Source organism: Columba livia, chromosome 4 (genome assembly GCF_036013475.1).
Source record: "Columba livia isolate bColLiv1 breed racing homer chromosome 4, bColLiv1.pat.W.v2, whole genome shotgun sequence".
Taxonomy (NCBI): domain Eukaryota; kingdom Metazoa; phylum Chordata; class Aves; order Columbiformes; family Columbidae; genus Columba; species Columba livia.
In genome coordinates, this window is record NC_088605.1 from 73260497 (window position 1) to 73286892 (window position 26396).

Here is a 26396-nt window from a genome sequence, read left to right on the forward strand (position 1 = left end):
CCCGCCGGGCGTCCCAAGCAACGGCGGCGGGTTCACCGCGGCGACGCGACGCTCCGCCCCGCGGCCGTTGCTGCGCGACGAGCGACGCCGGCGGCCGTTGAGGGGAGGCTCGGTGTCCCCGGCGTGCCCACGAATCCACACTCCACGCTGTCTCACGCACAGGAAGGGCAGGAGCGGGGCCTCGGGGCCCGGACACACAGCCGAACGCTGCCCACCCGCCTCAGCGGGGAGCCGCCTTTTGAGGGCTCGGAGCCTGAGGAGACCCTGCTCGGCCGCAGCTGTCGGAACCGGGACGAGCCTTTGTGAATAGCAGGGGTGAGGGAAGGGGCTGGTCAGGCATAGGCCTGAGGAAGAGCATCTATCAGCCACCTGCACCGGACCAAGACCCCTTCCAAGAACAAGACCGAAGAGGAAGTGTCGATCAGACCCGTGCGCCGTATCAATCACAGACCCAAATTCAACACCTCTGTCACCCACGGGCAGCAGAACAAGCCTCTTGCAACCTGTAGGTGTCAAAAATAAACATACGCACTGGGACAAGACTCTTATCAGGCAGAAGACAGCAAAGCATGGATCAGTTGCACGCACCAGGATTAGACTCTTACCAAACACAAGATCCCTATCAAGCCTATGAACGTGGGCATGGCCCCTATCAGCCACATGAGCCAGGTTATGGTCTCTATCAGCCAGGATACAGTCCGTACGATGATCAGATGCCCGATCTCAATTCCCAAAAGCTGGCAATTGAAAATGCAAAAGCCTATTTACTGGAAAGCAGCACAGTATCTGGCCTGAACTTGTAAGTCTGAAAAAGGGACACAACTGAAAGGGGTAATAAAGTGCCAGTAAAAAGGTAAAGGGATATGTTAAGAAAGGGAGGGATACCAGGGAGGTATGTATAGAATGGGAGAATATGTTGTAAATGCAATAGTTCATTGCTATGTGACACTTGTGTGTGTCCATCATCTTTCAGAATCAAAATTCCTAATGGAATTTATAGAGTTCAAAGGGAAATTAATTTGATTAAGAGCAAGTTTAAATTCAGCTTCAGCTCCTGAGGCAGGTGCAATACATACCAAAAATTGAAGATGAGACTACTCCTAAGTATGTTATAATCAGGCTAGTTTCAATTCTAATTGCCCATAAGGCTCCATGATCACCTTTTATGGAACTATTCCAATGATTTTCCAAAGCTCAAGGTGATTAGCTTCTACTTTTGATATTAAAAACATAATATTGTAAGACTTTTGTCTAGTAGGCTAATAATATTTACATTTATATGACAGATATGATCATCTTGCTAATATGTTAACAAAGATCCTGGATGAACGGCCCACAAATGCAGTAGACATAATTGAGAATATCAGCAAGGATGTGAAATGGGCTCAGTTTCAGAAAAAAATGGACACTCTTCGAGATGAACATGAGATTCTTCCAACATTTGAAGCTGCAGAAAGGCGCAAAGCTTTGTTCCTCAGGGCAAATGGAGAAGGAGCTGAAGAACTTGAAGACGACATAGTAAGTTATATTATCAGAGAAAAGTAGACTTCATATATACCAAGGAATGGGTGGGAGGATGGTGGCAAGGAAAAGGAGAAAGGGAGGAACTTGTGTTCCGCTTTGTATCATTGCCTCTCACAATCATGAAAGCAATTGTAGCCACAGTACCATGTACCCTACTCATAGCTGGGTTGGTCACGTGTCTAGTGGTGAAGAAGAAAACCTATTTGATTAATTAGAATTCTTCACTATAGTAAGTTTAAAATCCTAAGCCTTTAAAATCATAGATGTTCTAGACATGACAAACAGAAAGAAAACTTTACAATATCTCCCATATGTCAGTTCAGCATGGAATATTGCATTCAAATTTATTTGCTTTATCTAAAAGCAATATTTCTTTACCTAAAGTGACAATACTTCTGGACATAGTTTGAGAATATTGTGCACAGCTGCTACTGTAAAATAGAGAATGGAGAATTTTGTGATCCTCCTGGCTCCAGCTGTGGTTCCAGTCTGTCCTTCTGCAACTGAAAAAAAATATATGGTTATAACGAAGAAGTACTAAAATTGAAAAGACACTTCTTACAACAGGGGATTTTTCAGTATTGAGTTGCTTATATGTGGAAGCATTTTTACACAATGAAAAATTAAGAGAATTCTTAAAATAACCAAGGGAAACCAATCAACAAGATTTTGACTTATATATGAAGTTACCAGTATATATTCAAATTAATTTCCATTGCAGAATACAAATGCTAACAATAGAAGAGATACTATTTCATCTTTTCCATAGCCTATTTTACAGTAACAGTATACAATTACATAAATAGAACAAGGTAGGATATTTCAGAAAGGAATTTTGAATTTTTCATACTCCTGTCTATCTTGTTTTGATACAAGAAACCTGGAAGGGCAAAAGAAATTCCATATAAAACTAGCACTATTTCTTCCAAATTCCCTACCCTGCCGTGTACAACTTCTAATACCTTCGTATTATATAACCACCAGCTCCCATGAAATGAAAGAAGGGTAATCAAGTGAATGGAATACCTAATGAAATCTTAATTATTGGCCTAGTTCTGCTTCCACAGAAGCCAGCCGGAGTCTTCTTATGGACTTCAGTAACAGCATGGGCCAGTCTTTTTTAAAAAGGCAGGAAGCCTTATGCCAAGGTGTTCAAAAGAACAACATTCACTCCAGAGAAATATTTGTGGTCTGCTATCTAAATACATAAAATATGTATTATACCTTCCCCAAATTCATCTTCCACAAACTCAAGGAAACACAGTGTCACTGGGGGCATCATGGCCTGTTACAAAGCTGACGTGCCCTAGCACTGAAGTCCTTTGTGAATCCTGTGCAAGAATTCTGACTTTCCTTATTTTGAAGTAATTAGGAGTTTGAATTTTGAAATCCTTTGTTCTAAAAGCTGCAGTTCATCTGTGTTCTCTTCTTTACCCTTCAAATGGCATTTTTAAATTTTTCTAAATTATAGTGGGAAGATGTAGGGAATGAATAACTGCAAAGCACTTTGAGAGAATGAGTGGCACTACAGGAAAGTGAAGTGTAACATTCAGTAGATAAAATGTTTAATTTTTCACATAGATAATTATACTATTCCTCAGTTCTAACTCCAGATCTTCTTCCCCAGGGAGAGACCCCTCTACCTAATGTGATGGAAACAGCCTTTTATTTTGAACAGGCTGGAATTGGCTTGAGCAAAGATGAATCCTATCACATATTCCTCGCCCTTAAAAATCTTATTACTGTTCACCCAATCCAGACCTGTCGCTTTTGGGGCAAAATTTTGGGCTTGGAGATGAACTATATTATAGCTGAAGTACAGTACCGTGATGGGGAAGAGGAGGAGGAAGCAGAAGAGGAGGAAGTTACTGAGGAAGGAGAGAAAGGGATGGGTGAGCTTGAAGAAGAAGATGAAGATGAGGAGAAAGAAAAAGATGAGCCACCAAAGTCTACCTATAAGCCCCCACCTGTCATCCCAAAAGAAGAAAATGGGACTGGGGCTAATAAATTTATCTACTTTGTCTGTAATGAGCCAGGCAAACCCTGGGTGAAGTTGCCTCCAGTGACACCAGCCCAGATTGTCTGTGCCAGAAAAATCAAGAAGTTCTTCACCGGTAGGCTGGATGCTCCTGTTGTGAGCTTTCCTCCTTTCCCCGGAAATGAGGCCAATTACCTGCGTGCACAGATAGCTCGGATCTCGGCAGGAACCCAGATCTCTCCCATTGGATTTTACCAGTTTGCAGAGGAAGAAGGAGACGAAGACGAGGAGGGAGGAAGAGATGCATATGAAGAAAACCCTGATTTCCAGCCTCTTCCTGTGGCTGAAATGGTGTATTCTCTCTCCTCATGGGTACACCATGTCCAGAGCATTCTCATGCAGGTATGTTCTGGGGTACAGCTCACATGGACCTCAGCTCCCATTCACACCACAGTACTCAGTGGGTTTCAGAACGTAAATGACACCCCTCACCTGCACATGTGAAATATTCACCAGAAATAGTATTGTACTGTAATATTTTTCTACAGAAAATATATTTGATGTAGTATATATGTTGCACATATTTACATATAGCATATATGTGTATATATATATATTTAAGAAACTTTGAGGTTTAGTACTTTTTTCAGTGGTGTGTTCTCAAGAACTTTAGATAACAGTATGGAGTTAGGCTTTGATAGATAACAATAATTTCTGGTAATCTTTTACATTAGGTTTTCTCTTTTGAAGTTCTTACTTAACAAAAATGTTTTAAATTCCCTTTTCCTGGGTAGAATGCTAAAATATAGATAGCTTATGATTGTATGCTGAATAGAACTTATTTGATGTTTTCTTCTGGTTTGGTGGTTTTTGCTTACTTTCTTCCATGTAACATGCAAATGAAAAGCTTAAAACCAAAATATTGAAAATAAAATTGTAGCATAAAATATTTGTGATATCAAGTTAGCACTGGAAAGAGGTATTACTAACTTGATAATCATTGCTGGATCACTTGCTGGCCAGTCTACTAATTCAAGAATGCTAGTGTAAAATAACAGCACATGATAGGAAACAAGAATTTAAAATTATGACCAGAAAAACAATAGTTGTAAAAATAAAATTGCTATGCATTAGAATCTCAGGAACATTTTGCTATGTTCCTCTGACTGACAGCTAAATAATAAGGCAGACTTTAAAAGGATGGGGCAGAGTGTGTACGTTTCTTTTCTCCCCCTGCCATATCTGTGTGTGTGCCTGAGCCAATTCTTTTAACTGGTTTGCATTCTTTCAGTGATTGTTACATCTATTTATTATTTTTCCATGTCAATTATAGGGTCGCTGTGTTTGGCTTAATCCTATTCAAAAATCAGAGGAAGAAGAAGATGAGGAAGATGAAGATGAGGAGAAAGCAGAGGAGCCAGAGGAACTACAGCAAGAAGTAGGACCTCCTCTTCTCACTCCACTGTCTGAAGATGAAGGTATTATTCATGAAATGTAAAGTTTTCGATAGAGAGCCACTAGGAATGTTGGCATTTAGGTAGCAAATGGTTTAAGTTATAGGACTCAGACACTTTATGGACCAATAGAGTTTGCCTCTGTGGGTAAGCAGATTCTTTTACAAAATTGATCAAAAATAAAATGGTTGATTATATTGACATTAAAACTTAAATAACTGGGTTTACTAGTTAACAATCTTGTTCAGAATAAAGGGAAAAGATACCTCAGACTAGTCAGGCTACTACAAGTTCAAGACAGCTCACTACATGAAATACATTCAGCTATTTTTCCATTATCTTTTTAGACAAAAAAAAAAGTGTGTGCGCATGTAAATAAATAAATATATTTACTTACACAAATGCATAAATATACAAATAAGAATTTAGATTTTGTAGCATATTACTGCAGCAAATCATGGGAATACGGGAACCTCAATATTAGATTACATCAACAGTAAATTATTTTCCTATTCTCCATTCTTTGCCCAAGGTCAAATATAACTATGTAATTTATCCATAAGTGATAAACAGTCCTTGACAAAAGAAACAGTGGTGAGTACAACTGAATTTCAGGACCTTGATCTTCTCTGTACATGGCTCTATGAGCATTCCTGTGCTACCACACAGTATCACAGTATCACAGTATGTTTGGGATTGGAAGGGACCTCTAAAGATCATCTAGTCCAATCCCCCTGCTGGAGCAGGAACGCCCAGGTGAGGTCACACAGGAACATGTCCAGGTGGGTCTTGAATGTCTGCAGAGAAGGAGACTCCACAACCTCCCTGGGCAGCCTGGGCCAGGCTCTGCCACCCTCACTGAGAAGAAGTTTCTTCTCATATTTAGGTGGAACCTTTTGTGTTCCAGCTTGATCCCATTACCCCTTGTCCTATCATTGTTTCCCACCGAGAAGAGCCTGGCTCCATCCTCATGGCACTCACCCTTTATATATTTATAAACATTAATAAGGTCCCCCCTTAGTCTCCTCTTCTCCAAACTAAAGAGCCCCAGCTCCCTCAGCCTTTCTTCATAAGGGAGGTGCTCCACTCCCTTAATCATCTTCATTGCCCTACGCTGGACCCCCTCCAGCAGTTCCCTGTCCTTCTGGAACTGAGGGGCCCAGAACTGGACACAATATTCCAGGTGTGGTCTCACCAGGGCGGAGTAGAGGGGAAGGAGAACCTCTCTCGATCTACTAACCACCCCCCTTCTAATACACCCCAGGATGCCATTGGCCTTCCTGGCCACAAGGGCCCAGTGCTGGCTCATGGTCACCCTGTTGTTCACCTATCTACCCATCCATCCAAACCACCTGTTCGAATACAGCACCTACATTTATTGGTTCTGACTTCTGGCTCTTCTAACATTGCTTTAATTCTGTGAAAGTCTCATAGCTCAGTCTTAAATATTTTGTAGAGGCTCATAAATCAATTTATTCATAGACTGTGTGTGTTTGGCTGCCTCCAGGAATTCAAAACATTCCTGCTTGGACAGCTCAGCCTTCTACAAACCTGATCCCACACCACGCTGCTGCAGTCCTGCAGTCTAACCGATGGCCCGGAGCATACGCCTTTGCATGCGGCAGGTGAGTACCTAGTTGACATGGTTACAACACAGAACACCTATGCTAACACAGATACCTGTCTATTGAAGGCAAAGTTGCTTTATGATTAATTCATAGACTGAATTCTAACTATTCCGGAGACTGACGGAGAAGGGCACTGCAATGTGCACAGCAACAGTAAATATGTGTTTAAGACTGCAAATGAATAATCATTGGAAAGGCCAGTATAAAACTAATGGATGTAAATGTCCAGTTAATAGTTGAGTACAGTCCTTGATTTAAAACCTATATTCTTGAGTCTGTGGTATTTTTTACAAAAATAGCTACATTCTGTGGTTCTAATGTTCATTTGTTTCCAGTACAGTCGTTCTATGTGCTTTTAAATGGGCACTGGAGTGGTGAACCAAAATGGACCAATGTTACCAACGTGAAGTTGGACTTCTATGGCAATATAGTGCAGAGACATAATATATTCATTTTAGCATTAGGAGATTTTTAAGTAGAAGATGTATTAATAAATAGTTACAGCATTTAAAAACAGGTGCCATCTCTTAAATACTTCTGTTATAGGATATCTGCACCACAGTGACCTTTTATATGGCAGAGAAAGGAGGCATGATGCTGTCTCCACTGATGTTTGGTGGGGGGAGAGCGTGTCATCTTTTGCTTTTCTTTCTCAGGAATTTTGATAACATCTACTTTGGCTGGGGTCACAAATACAGCTCGGAGAACCACAGTCCCATGCTGCCTCCGCCGGTGCAAACGGAATACCCCAGCGGGCCCGAAATCACCGAGACAACAGACCCCACTGTGGAGGAGGAACAGGCTTTCAAGGCTGCGCAGGAAAAGGCCTTGGCTGAAGGCGAGGAAGAGGAGGAGGAGGAAGAAGCTGCTGAGGATTATGAAGAAGAGGATGATGATTAAAATACGGGGGGAAACATGTTTTTATTTTAAAATTTCAAACATCAATAATATTTTCATAAATTAGTCCTTAATGAGTTGGTCTTTAAAGAAATGCAACTCGAGTATGTCTTCTTTTCTTATTTCTGTGGGCTCTTTACAGCCGCCTTCCCCTCCCTCCGCGCCAACCCCACAGCACACTTGCGGGCAGCCTGCACTTCGATACCTATGTAAGTTTTACCTAAAAAAACCCAAAGTCAATCCCGTAACACGGTCACTTTTCCGTGTGGCAGCGTACCGTTTAAATCAGCAGATCGCTTTGCCCGGTGTCGGATCGAGGGCGCCGGCCCGGTGCTGCCGCTCGCCGCGCTCCCGCTTGGGGCCGCTGCCGCCCGCCACGCTCAGGGCGCAGCCCTGGCCCGCACCATCGCCGGCCTCTCGACACACGGGGGTGTTTCGGAGAGAGCTCTGGGGCTGCTCAGCCATCCATCTCTCGCCACGCCTTCCGTGCACCCCCGCCAGCTTTTAGCTAGTGGTACGCTCCGCCGAGGCGTCTACCCCGCGCGGGCCAATAGGAGGCAGTCTGGGGAGAAGTTCAAACTGTGGTGGCGGTTGGGACCGTGGGTCTCTCATCTGTGTGCGGGCGAGAAAGGAACAGGCGGCGGCTTCGTGCCCAGCGGCCGCGGGATGGCGGACGAGGGGGCTGTGACGGTCTGTGTGCGTGTGCGGCCGCTCATCGCCCGGTGAGGCTCCGCCGGTGGCGGGGGTGGCCGCGGGCTCGGCCGTGGGCTCCCTTGGCTTCCCTGGGTGTTGTTGGGCCCCCGGGAGCGCCGCTACCGCCCTTGGAAGCGAGGGAGGCGGCGGCGTCAGTCCCCGGGAGGAAGGAGAGAGCCGGGTCTGGCGGGGCTCGGGGGAGAGAGAGGTGCCCGCGGGCTCAGCGCGGGGTAGGCCCGGCGACAGGAGCAGAGGCCTCACCTTATAAACTTAGAGCGTCTCTTCTTGCAGAGAAAATGCCCTGGGTGATAAAGTGGCGTTCCACTGGAAAAGTGAGAATAATACCATTTCCGAAGTCAATGGCACAAAAGTGTTCAGTTATGGTAAGACTATGAAAATGATTATTTTATTGTGATACTTACATGAACCTCCATTACTGTATTTCTTGAACGTTGCTAACATCAATGGCCTTGCTTTTTTGCCGTGTCCCTGGACTTTTTTCCAACTCGGTAGGTGTAAAGGAGTGTGATTGAGGCGCACAGGGTTCCAGTTTTAGTCATTGAACATGCTTTAAGTCAGCTTCCTGGAGGACGTTGCTTTCTCTATGCTGGTTCATGCTGGAGAGTGGTTTTGGAACACAGGAGCTGGATTATTTTCATATGAATTCCAGGTATAAATGAACTAGACCAGGGATAGTCCAGAGCATTAGAAGGGGGAACTGAAGACTGTGAAGTGCCTGGTGTGGATGTCAGACCCTCATAACCAACTGCCTCACTTTGAGTCTCTTCCTACTGATCCGCTCTACTTGTTATTATGAATGTAGCCTCTACAAGGGTCTTTCCAAATTACAGTTCCAATAAAAGCATGCTCCATTCAGCCTAGGAGTTCAACAAGTAGCCTGTCCTGTCAGGCTTAAAATCCTCCTAGATAACTAGCCATAACTGGGTTTGAGGACTGAATGGGATGCCTATTTAACTGTGTTCATCATTCTTAGGTTTCATTTTTACTTGTCTGTTCATTGTATCTTAGTTGGTTCTGGGCCTAATACTATTTTGAAAAAAAAAAAACACCTGGCTTAGCAGTATCACAATTACATTTTATGTTTGAACTATGCTACAACCAACCTGATGTCCATATATTGTATTTGAAGTCAGCGATAGTAAGATGACAGCATGTTTTTTGTCTTGTAATATAATGGATTTACGTGCTTTATTTTAATTTTTCTTTAAGATCGTATATTTCACTCAAGTGACAACACTCAGCAGCTGTATGAAAGTGTAGCTGTTCCAATTATACAGTCAGCTGTGCAAGGCTATAATGGTAAGTTTTAAACCAGTGTTTAAATCCTGTTTGTAATGTATTTCATCATAAGTAATTAGTAAAATTTAACCATCTTTCTAGGCACAATCTTTGCATATGGACAGACTGCTTCCGGGAAGACATACACAATGATGGGAAACGAATATTCTCCGGGCATTATTCCTAAGGCAATTCAACATGTTTTCAAACTTATTTGCGAGGTAAGCAATTCCATTAAATTGAGGTGACTGAAAGAGCAAGAAATATTTGTGATTGTTAGAGAAAAAAATAATTTTAGTATCAAGGAACTTATGAAGGAAATTAATTTATTTTGGACCATATGTGCAGTTGCTTTGCTGGTCTTGCAAAGGTGAGTGGTTTCAAAAGAAGATGACACTATTAGTTGGAATCAAATCAGAACAAAACTGAGGGGGTTTGTTAAATTTTCAAATATACTAAACCTTGATTACCAGTATAAATGGATGCTTAGTCATTAATTGGGTAGACAAGGTAATGTGAACCTTTGTGGTTTTTATTCTGCTAATTTCAAATTAACTTCATTAAAGACTCTCTTAGAGGGAAGAATATGATACAAAGTTTACTTATTTCAGGCTTTCAAAAGAATCATAGGGTAATTGCTCAATGCCAATAGGAAGTACGGAGAAGGTGTTGGTTTTTTCAAAACATCATCTGCAGAGCACTTGCTTCTACCTTCAGGATTTCATGTAATGGTCATCAGTTAAGTGACATGGTCACTGCTCCTTTGAGGAAGCGCAGAGTGTCTCAGGGGTCTATAATAGTAACTAAAGCCAAGAAAACTTTCCATGGTGCAGTAGCCCTGGAATCTGTTGCGCAGCCTTTCCTCACCCTGGGAGTCTCTAGCAGGGAAGCAGCACAGTAAATGTGAGCAAGCAGAGAGGAGACTGGGCACACAGACAGGAAAGAGCCTAAGCAGGAAGAAATTAGATATGGAAAAGGCATTTAAGTTGGAGGACTGTTGTCATGCTTCTGTGAGGCAGTTATCTTCATTTATAACCTACTAAAAGTGATGTACCGTTATGCAGCTGAAAAGAGGTTGGGAGAGAAGAAAAATGGTTCTGTATTGGTGGATGCTAAAGTGCCAAAGAGGATGAGGGGAAAGACATCTGTGGAATGATAACCAAACATACCTTTGGGTTCACAATCCTTGCATTAAAAGGTGTTCATTGATTAGTCTGTTGATTTGTTTTCTTTTTTCTTTCACTTTGAACGTTAGATTCCGGATAGAGAATTCTTGCTAAGAGTTTCTTACATGGAAATCTACAATGAAACCATTACAGATTTGCTTTGTGATATCAGGAAAAAGAAGCCTCTGGGAATTCGTGAGGATGTTAATGTAAGTGGATGTTGTGTAGTGTAAGTAATGTATCTGCTTGGAGTCAAAGGAGTTGGTCTTCGGAGACATGTAGTTGAAAACTTTTCTGTGTCAAATTGTGTAATTGTTATGTTCAGAATTAGCAGGACACTTGATGTGGCAGAATAACAACAGTGAAGCTGGGCTTGCTGTTCCTGGTTTGTCTTTGTAAATGTTTGTAAATGTCAATTTTCCAGGGTACTGTATTTTATTGAACTTTGTCAGTGATTACCTGGGAGCTGTCTAGTTAAGAAAACTTCCACAAATGTGATATTTAAGCCTCTATCTCAATGTATTAGAAGTCTCCAACAGATATAGAGAATTACTTGAACACCATCTTCATATCGTCTACAAAGTAGATAAACTTTTCCTCCACTGTAACCATAGAAGAACCATCAGACTAGAACTATTCAATAAGATCAGTAGGGAAAATAAATATATTCATGCCATCTTCAGTTTCTTTATGTTAAGTTTTGTAGCAAATATTTTTTTATTTTCTTTCAATGCCCTACATGATCAGTGCTTTTGGAACTCGGGAAGAAGGGAGACTTATCAGATGTATGATTATGGCCTTAAAGTATTTACTGAGATATATACTCCTGGATTCCCTCAAAATGCCCAAAAGGGTATTTCTCTTACCAGTTTTATATTTAGGAAACTTTCTAGATCTCTGTTTGATTCTTATGACTTTAGGCTACAGTTCTGATATAAGTCCAAACTTCCCCGTTTCTTGTGTTCATAGTAAAAGACATTCAACTGATTTTACTTCCTTTTAAGAAGGGAGCAATGTAGAATAAATACCATAATAATTGCTGGTAATGTTAACTTAATGTATCGAAGTGGGTTTTGGAGTTCAGTAAAATTTATTACTGCTTTTGTTCTGAAGAGGAATACGTATGTGGAAGATCTGATTGAAGAGGTGGTGGTTGCCCCAGAACAGGTCATGGAATGGATCAGAAAAGGAGAAAGTAAGTTGTTGAGCCAATGTCAGCTGATATCTTGGAAGAGCATTATTGAATCGGATATATCTAGAATCGTGAGGTATCTCTTTGAGATTTTATTCTGAAATCGATGTTTTTCAGGTAGTTTTAAAATGGTGCTTATTGTCTGTTATCTCCAGTTTATATGAATGTAAGCCAAAGTATTCTAATATTGCTTGTTGACAGAAAATCGCCATTATGGAGAAACAAAAATGAATGAACACAGCAGCCGTTCTCACACTATCTTCAGAATGGTAAAAATCATTTCACTATTAGGAGGGGTTTTATTATTTTTGAAGCGGCAAAAACTTTATTGCACCCTCTTCTTCTAGATCATTGAAAGCAGAGAACGAAGTGACCCTGCAAATACAAACTGTGATGGAGCAGTGATGGTATCCCACCTGGTAAGCTGTACTCCAGGAGGTTATTAAATGGGCATTTAAGTGGAGAGTTTAGTGTTAGCACTTGTTAGAGAGAAGAATGTTATTTTATAGTGGCATTACAAGCATGCTTTGTTGTTAACTTCCATCAGGCATTTCTTAAGCGGAAATTGTGTTTCTGATCATCTGCATAGAGGGAGATTCCTGGGATGCCATCCAGCGGGTGTCTTCCCACCAAAGGGTGTTCTGCCATGAGAATAGTTCCTAGGCAATTTGTGCTGGGTTGGAGTGTTATGCCCTTTCCAGGAGCCTCGGGGGCTATTGCGAGAGTGCTTTTGCATTTTGTTGGAAACAACTTCCCCTCCAATTGTTCCTGACCACTGAGAAGCCCTGTGAAGTAACTTGTACAGTGGGTAACCTTAAGGCTTCTTTTATCCTCAGATTTAGCTGTTGTTAAGATAACATGTGGCCTTACAGCTGCAATGGCCAGAAGATTCATTTTCTCAAAAGTAACTGCACTTAGTATTTCTGCTACTAGTATATGAAACATCCTGTGGTGAGGAGAATACACTGCTGATCTCTAGGGAAGGGCTTTGGTTTCTCAAGCTTTCTCTGTTTAGCCTTCCCTTCATTCTCAGAAAAGAATACAAATCAGCTGGAGGAGGGAAATCAATAGGAAAGCATTTGAGCTTGCTACAATCTTCATGAGTACTTGTATTCAGAATTTGGAATAGCATGAAGTTAATCATGTGTTGTGGAAAGAACTTTCTGTTCTGGCTTCTGTGTAAAAGCTGGGATCTGAATGTAAACTCTACTTGTACAGTAGCTGAGCCAAGTACTGCCCACTTTTTTTTTCTCACCATGGCTTATGGTATCTACTCTTCTCATACCACCCCCATCTTTCTTTCTGTTCCAGCTGATTTTATAGTAACCTTTACCAACAGGGTGGAGGTTTTTTTGGCCTCTTTGGTATCTTGCTGCCGAGTGGAGTTAGTACAGGATTTTACCCTTCTGAAACATAAACCAATCAAAATGAGGGCTGCTTGCTCAGGCAAAACTAAATTGGCTCAGAACTAACCTGTGACATATTTATGGAATTTGCAGAACTTGGTAGATCTGGCAGGCAGTGAAAGAGCTAGTCAAACAGGATCTGAAGGTGAGTGTTCCTGATGACCACTTCTGTTAATTAACCTTTGCGGGAGACTATGATAGAAAGGAAATTATTTGATTGATGTGCTGTTGTATTACTTATTGGTTATAATAATCTCCCCCTTGGTAGGGCAGAAAAATACTGAAAATGCTGTAAAGTGCAAACAATTAGGTAGTGATATAGATTTTCTAGAATAGCAGGTCCAGCAACAGTCCTATACTGAACTAATAAGGTAGAGATGAATCAGTAAAGATTCATTTGTAGTAAAGAAATTAGAAGCTTGTAGGAGCTCATGCGTAAAGTGGAAGAGTGAATATACGGCTCACTCTTTTGCCAAGAGGAAACTTGATTGTTAACTATGACAACATGATGCTGAACAAAAATGGCTTTATCATTAAAAAAGTGATATGAGAGGAACACAAATTAATATACACTTTTACAGCTTTTGAGTTAGTTATTCCTTGTAGGTGTACCAAACTAGCCTTATATACACGTATAAATACGGGAATTTGCAAAATCAAAACTGGAAACAAAATTCTAGTTCTTATGGCCCTAGCTACTTGTTATGTAACAGTTATTAATGTTTATTTGTGATTACTATCTTATTTTGAAACACTTCAGCTATTATAAATAATTGTATGCTGGCTGCAGATTTAAGTCATAGTACATTGTGGTACCAGAGGTTTAGATCTTGGGTAATCCCTCTGAGCAAAACGTAACACAAAAGCTTGACAGGTTGAAAATGTATCTTAACGGTGTTTTAAATTAAAAAAAATAATAATTCCTGTGTGATATCCAGGTATCCGACTGAAAGAAGGCTGCAATATAAATCGGAGCTTGTTCATTCTGGGTCAGGTTATCAAAAAACTTTGTGATGATCCTTCTGGGTAAGCACTTGTGTTTGTATACGTGTTTTAAGAGAAGCCACTAATAAACTAAGAAATTAAAATCCCTTTTATATAATCCTATTTTATGTAAGTAACTACTTCAAATAACTTATTACCTCTAGCAAATATATTTACTATGTTTTTTTTAATTCAGAAATACTACATCTTCTTTTTCTTCCCTCTTTTTCATCAGCTTCATAAATTACAGAGACAGCAAGCTGACTCGAATTCTGCAGAACTCCCTTGGAGGAAATGCAAAGACAGTTATTATTTGTACAGTTACTCCTGTTTCTTTTGACGAAACGCTCAGTACTCTTCAGGTAAAACTTCTCACCTATTTTCAAACATTATTCTGACTCAAGACTTCGTTGTAGACACGTTGGAGGGGTGGAAAATGTAATCTGCGGGATCTTTAGTCACTAGAATCTTCTAAAGGTGCTCTGAGGATTTGGAACTTGAAATATTTGTTTGGTACGGAGCATCTTTTCCCAGTTTTCATCTTGTACTGGGTGGTCTGACTAGAGCTTTCTGGCAGCTGGAACAAAGCTCCTTCTCTCAACCTGCAGGCAGTAGATAACCTCTGATTTCTTATTTGCCTTTTCCACACGCAGTTAGAGCTACAAGTCTTCGCTAACACAAGATGATAGACAGGTCCTACAGGAAAGGAGCATAATTGAACTATTCATGAACTGTATTCTTTAGGTAGGGTTGTGTTCCTTTTTGGTGGTCTCTTGGCCTTTTGTTAAATAAAGAATAACTTGGTATATCTTTGCTTAAAAGTAGGTTTCACTTTTTAGGTACTAAGATAAAGCAAAGAAACTTAACTCTTTAAATCTTAAAATGTGTGAAAAATGAGCAAATGTAAATATTTGCGTCCTTAGTTATATGTTGCTATTTATCTGATAAACTGTCCCTTTAATTCTGGGAAATATGAGACAGAATAAGTCTCTTCATATATTTGTTCTCTTAACTATTGCCCATGAGAGTATATTCTTCCAGTTTGCCAATACAGCCAAAAGAATGAAGAATACTCCGAAAGTCAATGAAGTACTTGATGACGATGCCCTCCTGAAGAGATACCGCAAAGAAATTCTGGATCTGAAAAAGCAGCTGGAGGAAGTACGTAATAACCTTGCTGAAGTTAATCTATCCTTAGTACTGATAGCTATTGGAAACACTCCGTTTTAAACCCAAACCAGTTAAATCTGGAGGGGCAGGTAAACTGCTTAAAGTGATATCTGTAATTTCTGTTGAGATAATAGAAATTGAAAAAGTGATGTGAAGTTTAGAAGAAGTGGTAATCAACATATTTGCGTGAAAGCTGACACTGAATGAGATCAACTTCTGTAAGTTAATGTATCTAAGAAACAGAAATTGGTCATGCTTTCTAGCACACTTTAATATTGCCACAGATCAGAAGGAATAATTAACTGACATTCAATAACTTCTTCTATTGCAATTAAAGATTCCAATGTAAGTCATATTTTTTCCTCTTACTGATGTTTATCTTCAGTTTGAGTTGCAAGAATTTGCAACTGCATAAGATCAGTAGCAATACTTATATCAGGTATAGGTAGAAGATACATTTAGAAAATTAACAATAGTAACTTCTCACCAAACAGTGTGTCTCGTGTGTTCATCTTCCTCCAAAAATCTAGAGTTGAGGGGCAGTCTTTTAAGTCTTGTTTAGAGCATAGATTATAAAAAAATCACAATTCTGAACATAACCTTTTGGTGAATTAAGGACAGTGGAGTTTGTTAGAAAATCCCATGTGAACTTCGAATTGCTCTAAAATATTGTAAGCCTATGAAAAAGCTGTCAAAAAACTAGCTACTGTCATCCAGTTGCTTTACAACAGAATAAATTTTCAGTACTTCAGATTTTGAGACCCCACATGCACTAGAGTAGCTTGTTGTTATTTGACAACTGAATCACTTCTCAAAGAGCTTCAGTCTTGTGGCACCATGGGAAGGTCATCTTAAACTATGTTGTGCTTGAAAGAGTGCCCCCTTTTTTTTAATCCCTAGAGAAATCCGAGGTGCTATTGGTTTGGGAATTTTGGACTCCTTTAAATACTAAGTCTACAGGTAAATTGTGGACTAAATTGTCAGTTTCATTGTCAAAGATTTAAAGAAAGCTCTTCCAGACTTTAAAGAATATATGTGTGTAGTTGTTTTTAAATATTAGTAATTGTGTATCTTGTGTAGTAGTAGTTTGTGCTCTTAAATACTAGTTTGATTAATGTTCTTTTTTTGGAAGGTGTCCTCAAAGACTCAAATTCACGCAATGGAAAAAGACCAATTGTCCCAGCTGCTGGAAGAAAAAAATTCTCTTCAAAAAGTACAGGAAGACAGGATACGAAACTTAACTGAGATGCTGGTGACTTCTGCCTCCTTTTCCTCAAAAGAGATGGCTAAAGTAAGCACCTGTTCTAGAACTTACGTGTTAACTCTGAATGTTGTGGTTTAAACCCAGTCCGCAACTTAGGACCATGGGAGCTGCACGCTCACCCTCCCTCATCCCCAGGTGGGATGGGGGACAGAATCGGAAGGGAAGGGAAAAACTTGTGTGTTGAGATAAGAACAGTTTAATAAGACAACAAAAAAAGTAGTAACATACTTAAAATAATAATATATAAGTGATACTCGGTGCAATTGATCACGAACTCTGGTTGTGCTGAACAACCAGTCCCAGAACAGAGAGCACTCCAGTCTTGAAGAGCCAATCCCAGCAGGTAAAAAAGGGAAAAGACCAGAAATCTACAAAACGGCAGAAGGTCAAATTCCAACAGAACTCACAGGGAGCTCCAAATTAAACTAAATACCCAGAAAAACCAGCTCCAGCTCTATACAGAACATGATGTTAATGGTAGGTAATATTTAATTGATCAACCTGGATGTCAATCTAGGTGCTGTTCCACTCTCCTCCTTCCCAGCTGCTATGAACATCTGCAACTGGGAAGCTGAAAAAGTCCTTGGTCTCCATGGCAACAGCCAAAATATCAGTGACTTCTTACATTCTTTTCATACCAATTCCAAAACACAGTCTAGCTGCTGAAAACAAACCATTAACTCTATCCCAAGGGAGAAGCAGTGTTATCACATCATTTTCATACTAAATGCCAAGACAAAAGACTGTACTAGCCACGAAGAAAATATTCGGGCTGTATGACGAAAACTAACTCAATTTTTTCAAAACCAACACACTGAAATACTTAGCAAAAAGTAGAATTAAATACAGAGTTATATTGACAACAATAAATTGAAACAATTTTCACGTATTTTTTTCTTATTTTTAAAGAGGTAACTTTTCAAATAACGTTTGAGTATCAATTTGATGTTGCCTTGTAGTGAATGGACTGCAGAGACTTCAGCTTTCAAACTGTATGCCGTAGTTTAATTTTAAAGAAACTGCAAAGCACTGTCCAGATAGTTGTCGTTAATGTTGAAGAACTAGATTAATGCAACATCTGCTCTCTATTTTGTGCTTTTGTTGTATCATTTTTTTCTGTGAATTTGTTTTTTAAAGGCCAAGAAAAGAAGAAGAGTTACGTGGGCTCCTGGTAAAATAAACCAGGTGAATCAGAGCTATTTTGAAGACTTTGGAAAAACAATGCTGACTGAAGCAAAAAAGAAGAAAATGTCTCTGTCGTCACTACCAGAAATGGAGGATTGTAAGTATCTTCAGGAAAAAAAATAAGGGAACTCTGCATAGCAACTTCAAAATTAGAAAAAATCAGTTTTTAAGAAATCGAAGTAAAAAAGCAAATTAATTCGCTAACAATACAAATGCTACATTTATTTGGCATAATACTATTCAACTTATGGTCCATGAACCCAGTTTTGAAAGAGTTACTTGCACCCATAAGGAAATTACATTTGTGTGCCAGCAAAGAATGCTGCCTGGAAGGGAAGTGGTTTTAGCACAATACTGGTATTTCTTGTGCTGGAAATAATGTTCGTGTCATTTAAAAAGTAAGAGCATAAGTCTTACTATCCCAGGTGAAATAATGTGGAGCAAATTGCTGTTGGGTAGCTTTTCAAGCATTACTTAGTTTCCCAAAGGGAATAAGTCATGTGTCTGGTAGCACAAATAAAAAACACGCACACAAAAAGTCTCTGTACACGTTTTACAAGGCAATTACTTATTTTTTTTGCCTGTTCTGGATATTGAGTTTTTAATGTGTTAAAAGCAAAGGTAGGAGTAGTGAGGTAAAAGGCAGGGTCTATAAATACTTCTGCATGCAGCATACCTCAACCCCCTATTTTTTTGGGAAAAGTAGCCCAAGTTATTCTTTAACACAGACTATCCATACAAACTGTGTTCTCCCTCCAGAAAGAAGGGGAGGGGGAAAAGGGGTATGTGAAATTCCAAGATATTAAAGGAGAATAGAGAAGTCATTACTCAAACATTGGATTGAGATACCGAGAAATTCAAAGACTTATTAAAGGAGTGAAGGGCAAAGAAAGTTGAACCGAAGACAAGAAAAATTGGACAGTATTGTTACTGAGTTTCATCTTCTTACAGCCTTATTTCCTGTCCTTCTGTCCAGCTTTTTTGCTTCTGTGTGGATTGTTGGGATTTTCTTCTGTATGGAGTGGGTGTGTGTGCTTTATCTTTAAATATTTCAGGATACTGTTGAATTGTTCTTTACTTCACACACTTAAACGCTTTTCCTAGTCTGTGAGTATATTATGGATTTGGTTTAATATTAATTAACTTCTGATAAGGTGTAAGGACAGTGTTGTTTGCTTTCATAAGAGAAAATCATGAGGTTCAGGGGTGGTACTCAGTGTGCTACATCTTTGCCATTGAATGATTGCTGCCACTGTGACAAAATTCTTCAGTAAGCAAATAATTCTTGATGTCCGGTTTAAAATGTACTGCTACTCTATTTTTAATACGTCTTTCTTTTCAGCTACATTAGAGACTTCTGCATGTGACAACCAGTGTCTGCTTCCTGATCAAGTTTCAGAGGTAGAATGGACTGACGGACCTAAAGTGAATTGGGTAACATCATAATCTGTTTTGGTTGTTTAATACAGTGCATATACATTACATGCTTCTCATAGAGCTTCACGCTTCTGTAGAACACCAATGTTCTCCTATATATCTGAAGAAATATAATAACTGGCTTGAAAGTCTCTTCACCTCATGTCTGAAGTTGGGGGATGGTTCTATAATTCTAATGGTTTTGTGGTGAACGATTTAGCGAGCTTTGGTATTTGAACAAGACAAGCAACAACTAATGTAATACTAAACATCCTTGATCTTGTAGATCAATTAACCAAGAGCAATTCTTTTTCTAGACTCAGAGAGATTTTGAAGAATCCGTGCAACTCTGTGAAGCGCTAGTGCTAGAAAAGGTAAGTCTGTTCTGTATTTCCTAGAAATAAGACTGACATTCCAACAACAACTTCTAAAGTTTCTTGTGCTGCTCTTCAGGATATTGCTGTAAATGAGGTCAACATCCTGCAAGCTAACTTTAATGACCTGGTATTGGAAAATGAGCAGCTCAAGTTAGAAATAAATGAACTGAAGGAGAAACTGAAAGAAAAAATGGAAGTGGATGAATTTGAAGCACTGGAAAAACTAACACAAAAAGATCATGAGGTGAGGTGCATTGAAATAAATACAAGGGATAAGAACTCTCTCTGCTTGTTTTCTATAGTTTATTCACTGTGCGTGTCCTTGGATGCCGATTCACAGACTGATGGTGTTAAAGCTCCTTTCAGCAACAGAACGAACCATCCCAGGATATAAACTGGATTTACTCAGAGTGTAAAATCAGACTTAAGTTTTTGGAAAGTCACATAATGAAATCTGGTTAAGCATGTATTTGCGTGTGTGTGTGTATATATATATATATATATATATATATGCATTCATATATTTTATATATCCATGATCTGAATTTCATTCTAGACTTGTGCAGAAGAACGTTGTTTTGCTGTGTAAATAATTTTAAAAACTGTTTGGAAGTTAAAGTATGGTTGCTAAACCATATTTCACATATTGTGCAAAACATCTTGGTTTACAATCCAAGATAGCCTTGGCTTTTTGTAATCCATTGAACTATGTGAGTTTTAACTTACATTATTTAACTCGGTAATAAAATATTTAAAAGTAGTAGTGTGAATAGTAATGTCTGTGGAAAGTTGAAACTTATTTTGTGCCAGGAAGTCAGAAAAGGTAAATCTACCTGCTGAATAATTATGATAGAGGAGATACTGACTTTTGGTTCTCTTCACCTACTTGTGCCATTACTGGAGACCTATCTTGATTGTCCAAACATTTTATGCTCTGATTCTGTAACATAAAAGCACTAGACTGTGGATAAGTAACAAAAACAATCTAAACCAAACAACTTGAGGTATTGAGACATGATTGGGTTATTCCATTTGTTATACTTTCTCTGTACGTTACTGGTACGCGCTAGTCTGTTTAATGTCCTCTGACCACGAAACTGATGTTGAAGCTGAAGTTACATCCTTTTGCGTTGCTGTTTTAGGTTACAATTTAACTAGATCACCTCTCATTTCTTTTGTGTTTCCTATAAAGATTTATGGATCTTAAACAAAATGGATCCATAATAGGTTATAATTTAGCTTGTATTTAAGATTGGTTTTAGAAGACCTTTTGTATGCTGAAATAATTGTGCTATCTTCCTTAACAGCCAACATTTAACTAAGTCTCAGTTAGTGTTCACTTCTAAGCTTTTGTGTGTCTAATAACAGGTGAAATGTTCTAAAGTAGTTTTCATTACAATAATTGCTTTCTGAACGGTTCATGTTTTCATATATGTATCTGAAGACAGTCCATAAAATGTAAGGATCTGTTAATAACCATGTTGCAGATCAGTTACAGCAATGCTGAAGGTTCAGATAATTCACTAAATACATTAGTTGAAATCCATCAATATAAATCACCACAGATATATACAGGTGAATTCTATTCTTCTGAATAATGACATTAAATGACTTCTGAGAGTAGCATTGTACTAGATCTTCTACAACCATAATCTAATTTTAAGATTACAGATGGAGATTTTTTTCTTGCTATACTCCTGATATATATAAATACTCACAGGACAGTGCTTGTTTTAAAGCTTGTCACTAATCTTAAAATTACAGATTGGATTTTCTCCTTACTTACACTTGTGACTAGACAGAAGTACTTGTGGACAAATGCTGCTTGTAAAGCTTTTCTGAAAAAGACCAAAAGAAAAAGAGTTCTTCCATTTTAGAACTGCTTTTCTATTGAGTCTTCTACTTGTGCCTCCTTTGAGGCTGACACTGAATGTGTTCATGGCTTCCTTGAGCTCAATTTTGGCACCATGTCATTCTTGGTAGTGAATAGATTTAATCATAAATATCTGCACTGTCTCAAAAAGCTGCTTAACACGACTAGAATTTCAAGTGTCATATCTGTATGATTTCTGCATTAATTGCTTTGATGGTTTTGCTTTTGCTTCTCAAGTTGTGGCAGATTAAATTGTACATGAATCCTTTCTAATTACTGGGAAGCTAAAACAGAGCTTTGCACCTCATCTATCCATTTGAAAGAATATATAGTGGCTCGCTTTGCAGCTGTTTAAATAGATATGCGTGTGTATATACGGCTTGCCCACTAATAGAAAACACAAGATAGACTTCGCTTATTTTCATGGTGTTGGCAACCAAAACTACCGGTGTGGGTGCTTTTCTAACATCCTCTGCAATTTTGCTTCAATTTGCTCCACAGACACAACTAATGCATGAAATTACCAACTTAAAGAATCTCGTTTCAAATGCTGAAGTGTACAATGAGGAGCTAGAGGTGAGCCCGTCCATGAATTTACGTGCAATAAGAATTGTATGAAACATGCTTGATTTGTTTATCTTGAAATACTATATTTGCTGAGGAGGACCTAGACATCATTGGACTCTGGGTTGTCTTACCAGCTGTAAGGACGATATGTCTAAAAGCCGTAAAGCTTACTATGTATAAAGATTGTTGTTAAATTTTTATCTGAAAAAACAGAGCACTAGAATCTGCCCTCTTTCTTCAACTTTTAGGCAGAAATAAGCTCCAAATTGGAACAGCTGAAAGAGAAAGAGAACAAAATTAAGATATTGCAGAATCGTGTGGAAGAATTAGAGAAAGCAGGAGCAGAAAAAAAGGACACATCTTTTTCAGTGGTAAAGTTTCTGCTGGGTTGAGAGGTGGTTGTGGTTTTGTTGGCGGTGGGTTAAATTTAGGTATAGCCTTAGTATAATTGATATCTACTTCCCTACAGATACTAGGTAAGGTTTTTTTTTAGAAAGCTTATTAATGCTAATTACCGTATTATCATATAGCAATAACCCGCTGAAGTAAAGCTATGGGAAATGCTGCTTTTTATCCCATCTCTCAAACAAGCCTGGTACTGTTCCTTTTAGAGTATATTTACCAAATCTTCTGAGCCTGTATTTTCATTCTAACCATGTTATCATGAACACGTGCTTTATTATGGCTATGTATGTGGGGATTTCTTTGAGTATTTATCTGTCTTTTTTAGGGAGATGCTGATAAGCTAACTGAAGAAATACAGCAGCTGAATAAATCCCTCTTAGATAGCGAAGCCATAGCCTTGGATGCCAAAAAACAATCGGCTTTTCTCAGAACTGAAAATTTGGATCTGAAGGAGAAGATGGCAAGTACTTGTTCAACTGCATTTTTAGCTGTACAAAATGTTGTTAAGGGCCTATTGGCTCCCAGACTAGTGAAGCGGGCAATTGGTAAAGACAAGATGTGGTAAAGTATTTGGAGAAAGATAATGACTAATGCTGCAAGTAATGTTTTTATTATGGAATCAATGAAAAGTCAGTCTTCAGGAGCAAGAATAAAAGAAAACAGAGGCTTCTTCCACAGGAGTGGGTGAGTAGTTTTAGGTTTAGCAGTAGAGTGTGAGCGAGCGAACAGTCTTTAGGGAGTTACTAGGAAATAAGACTCCATACCTAATTTCACCAGAGAGTGAGACTAAGGGATATGAACACAGAGAAGCGGGGTAAAGCTTAGTTTGAGCTTTGAAGGAGGAAAAAAAATAGTAGAAGCTGTTATGGCCCCAACCTGTAAGGTATTTTTCATTATAGGACTCTGGCAGGAATGCAGTCAACTTGTGGCTTATTCTGCCATATTTATCAAGACCAAAGTTGTACAGAGTGACAACAGAAACGTGGCTCATGCGATGTTTAAATGTTAAGGAACTAGACTTGTATTCTGTGTGTGAACTGCGTGTTGTTTTGTTTTCCTGAAGAATGAACTCCTAGGTAATTACATGCAAATGCAAAAGGATGTTCAACTCTATCAAAGCCAAATAGAAGCGGGAAAAGCCAGTTACAAAAAAATGCAAGCTGACTTGCAGAAAGAGTTGCAGTTTGTATTTCAAGAGAACACAAGGCTAACTTCACTGATGGAGGGGAAAGTTCCAAAAGGTACTGATTCAGGTGGTGCTTTGTTCCTCTCCCCCTCTCCTTCCTCTTCCCCATAGCAATGGGGGGATAATGAAGACTTGGACTCTTGTTTTCTTGAAAACAGGACTTAGATCTTCTGTCAATATAAAATGCTACAGTAAATGGTACTGTTGGCACATAGTAACTGTTTCAGCACTTTCTGTAAGCTGTTTCCAAATAGTTCAAGAATGTTTTGTATTTTGCACAAAGATAATCAAGTTAATGAAGGCTGTCAGGGAGAATCTAAAATAAACTGGATGTTAACCTGACAAGTGATGACTAAAATCAGACCATTAGTTCCATCTTTTAATTGTTGGCAACTGTAAAATATACTTGGCTAGAATTGTACTGATAAAACATCCAGAATATATTAGAAATCTGCTTAATTTATAACATGCTTTTCTTCTCTCACACTCTTATTAATCCTTGTTGAATCTCTAGATCTGCTTTCTCTTGTGGAGCTGGAAAAACAGGCTGCTGACTTAAAAGGAGAACTAGAAAAAGCTTTGAATGAGAATGCACTTCTACAACAACAAGTCAATGAGCTATCAGAATTTCAGTCTCTACCAAATACTGTTGAGATGCAGCAGAAAGAGGTAAAAAAAACACCAACTTTTTTCAGTGTTTTTGTGTTGTGCTCAACTGGTAACATTTTAACAGAGACCTATTGGATATGAAGATTTAATGCCAAAAGTTGTCTTGAATCAAATAACTGGAGATATTACAACTGATTAAATTATTGTTTCTCAGGTGTTTAATATTTGCACCTAGGAATAAACTTAAGATCACATGTTTAAGCCTAATTAATCTGGAATTTCTAGGTTAACATTTGCCTGCCTATTTGCCGTGGTCACCATTGATAACTGTGTATGTATAATGGTGTTTGATACTGGTTTACTGTTCTAAAACTGGTTTATTTTTCTATCTACTTGGGCAAAGAAAATGTGAATACCTCTTAGCAGAAATGCTGCTTGAGAAGTGATAGATTTAACTTGCAAATTCTGGAAAACTTGTAAGGCAACTTTTCTGTTTCCTGCCAGGTCAGTGTTCAGTACACTAAGTTTGCCATAAATGTGTCTTTAAAGGGTTTGTTTGCAAACACTTTCCAGGTTTATTTATCCTGAAATACCTGCTACTAAGTATGTGCAGTGAAAATTATCCAGGGCAAGTAATCTCACAGACTTATGCATGCTTTGAAAAAAGTTCCAAACCCCTCCAGTGGTCTACTTCCACTAATAAACAAACCTTAACTACATGTTAACTTTATAAACTCTATATCGTGAAGAAAGTATCAATACATTTAAATATTCCATCTAGAAGTTATAGCTAACAGTATCAGTCCAGTCCTTGCTCAAACATAGGAAAAAGGAAATATGTAAAGAAAATCTGAAGGGTTGGAGGGGAGGTTTGTCAAGGTATTGGAAGGGGCTTGTCTGTCTTGCTTCTCCTGGAAGGATTGCTTGCTAGACTGCTCCCTCCCAACAAAGCAAAACCCAGTGTACTGTGCTGTGTCTTTGCCTGTACTTTATTTCCTAGATCTGCCCGTGAACATGTTTTTATTATGTAACTATGGCAAATACTGATTTAGAAGACACTATTAATAATGGTTTTCTTTTGGCAGATTCTTGAAAAATGCGAGGAGCTGCACCTATTGAAATTGGAAAGAGAAAAGCTGCTTGCTGAAGTAGCTGATAATGAAGTTAGACTTAAACATATGACTGAAGAAACTGCAAAATCAAAAGATGATCTTGCAGATGCTCAACTTAAATATGTAAAGTCTGAGCGAGAACACGTCGCACTTAAACAGCTCCATGAGGAACTAGAGCAAAAATATGTAGCTGCATCGGAAAACAATGAACAAATGAAGCTCCAAATAGATGTTCTATCTAAAGAAGCACAAGAGTTTAAAACAACTTTGGATGAAGTGAAATTAGAGGTCAGTGTTGGCTTGCTCCTTTTACAGATGAGACATGAGGAATTCATTCATCATATTAAAAAAATCCCCACAACTTAAGTAGTTTTAAAGGTATAGATAACATTAGAATTGAAATTCCTCTAGCATGAGTGGTTATTACTTATTCTATGCCAGCTGTATAAGGTTGCAGGGTTATGCAGCTGAACGGTCTATATTCATATATATGGACATGTATATGTTGTTCCAGGTCATGTGTTCTCCTTCTGTACTTGACTTTTCTTTTGGCATTTTTAAGTTACGTATTTGTTATGCAAATACTTTATTTAAATGCGGCGCTCTGAATTAGTCTATCCAAAGTCAGAGCAACAAAGTTTCCTCATCAGGAACCGGAGCCTGTTTAGAAGGGAAGATCTTTCAAACCACAGAACTGCCAGATAAATTTGCAATTAGAAAGGGAGAGCGGGGTTAGAAAAAAAAAACAAACCACATTTAAGAAGAGAAGTAAAGATCCATATTTTTTATAAGGCTTTTGCCACTTATGGCTGTCATTCCAGCTGTGGAGTTGACAACTCCTGATTTTAGAATTCTTAAGCTATGTGACAGTTTCATGTGTGTTATGTTTTAGTAAGACTTTTGCTGCTAAAGAGACACCACAGGAAGGTTCCATAAGCAAATGCTTATTTAATGTGGCAAGAATATAAGCAATGACTTAAAGTGAAATGAAGGTCTTATTCTCTTGTTGAA

General features: G+C 38.8%; 2 protein-coding genes and 1 long non-coding RNA gene across 6 annotated transcripts in view; 2 read left to right on the forward strand and 1 right to left on the reverse strand.

The window, feature by feature from the left end:
• The window catches only part of LOC110356328 (uncharacterized), a 244019-nt gene extending 236024 nt beyond the window's left edge, over positions 1 to 7995 (reverse strand). The window contains exons 1-2 of the long non-coding RNA XR_010472583.1: positions 7759 to 7995; positions 1903 to 2027 (exon numbers count right to left, since the gene is read on the reverse strand). This is a non-coding gene — a long non-coding RNA (uncharacterized LOC110356328). The remainder of the gene's footprint in view (positions 1 to 1902; positions 2028 to 7758) is intronic.
• LOC102085539 (radial spoke head protein 4 homolog A) lies at positions 46 to 7585 on the forward strand. Its single transcript, XM_005515259.3, has 6 exons — positions 46 to 799; positions 1287 to 1518; positions 3152 to 3904; positions 4836 to 4980; positions 6464 to 6581; positions 7241 to 7585. The coding sequence occupies exons 1-6, from the start codon at positions 570 to 572 to the stop codon at positions 7482 to 7484; spliced, it is 1722 nt and encodes a 573-aa protein (XP_005515316.2). The 5' UTR covers positions 46 to 569; the 3' UTR covers positions 7485 to 7585.
• Positions 7996 to 8030: 35 nt separating the features above from the next.
• CENPE (centromere protein E) overlaps positions 8031 to 26396 on the forward strand; it is a 35105-nt gene continuing 16739 nt past the window's right edge. For 2 of the 4 annotated variants that reach the window (XM_021283029.2, XM_021283030.2), the window contains exons 1-23: positions 8031 to 8203; positions 8466 to 8557; positions 9405 to 9494; positions 9576 to 9694; positions 10729 to 10848; positions 11753 to 11834; positions 12033 to 12100; positions 12179 to 12250; positions 13331 to 13382; positions 14176 to 14263; positions 14457 to 14583; positions 15263 to 15382; positions 16524 to 16682; positions 17793 to 17937; positions 19183 to 19274; positions 19574 to 19630; positions 19710 to 19877; positions 22008 to 22082; positions 22322 to 22444; positions 22804 to 22938; positions 23542 to 23719; positions 24179 to 24333; positions 25359 to 25673. In XM_021283029.2, the coding sequence (XP_021138704.2) occupies positions 8148 to 8203; positions 8466 to 8557; positions 9405 to 9494; positions 9576 to 9694; positions 10729 to 10848; positions 11753 to 11834; positions 12033 to 12100; positions 12179 to 12250; positions 13331 to 13382; positions 14176 to 14263; positions 14457 to 14583; positions 15263 to 15382; positions 16524 to 16682; positions 17793 to 17937; positions 19183 to 19274; positions 19574 to 19630; positions 19710 to 19877; positions 22008 to 22082; positions 22322 to 22444; positions 22804 to 22938; positions 23542 to 23719; positions 24179 to 24333; positions 25359 to 25673 (2688 nt within the window). In that variant the 5' untranslated portion in view covers positions 8031 to 8147. The remainder of the gene's footprint in view (positions 8204 to 8465; positions 8558 to 9404; positions 9495 to 9575; positions 9695 to 10728; positions 10849 to 11752; positions 11835 to 12032; positions 12101 to 12178; positions 12251 to 13330; positions 13383 to 14175; positions 14264 to 14456; positions 14584 to 15262; positions 15383 to 16523; positions 16683 to 17792; positions 17938 to 19182; positions 19275 to 19573; positions 19631 to 19709; positions 19878 to 22007; positions 22083 to 22321; positions 22445 to 22803; positions 22939 to 23541; positions 23720 to 24178; positions 24334 to 25358; positions 25674 to 26396) is intronic. The other 2 variants (XM_065062823.1, XM_065062824.1) reach the window with 1 other exon arrangement.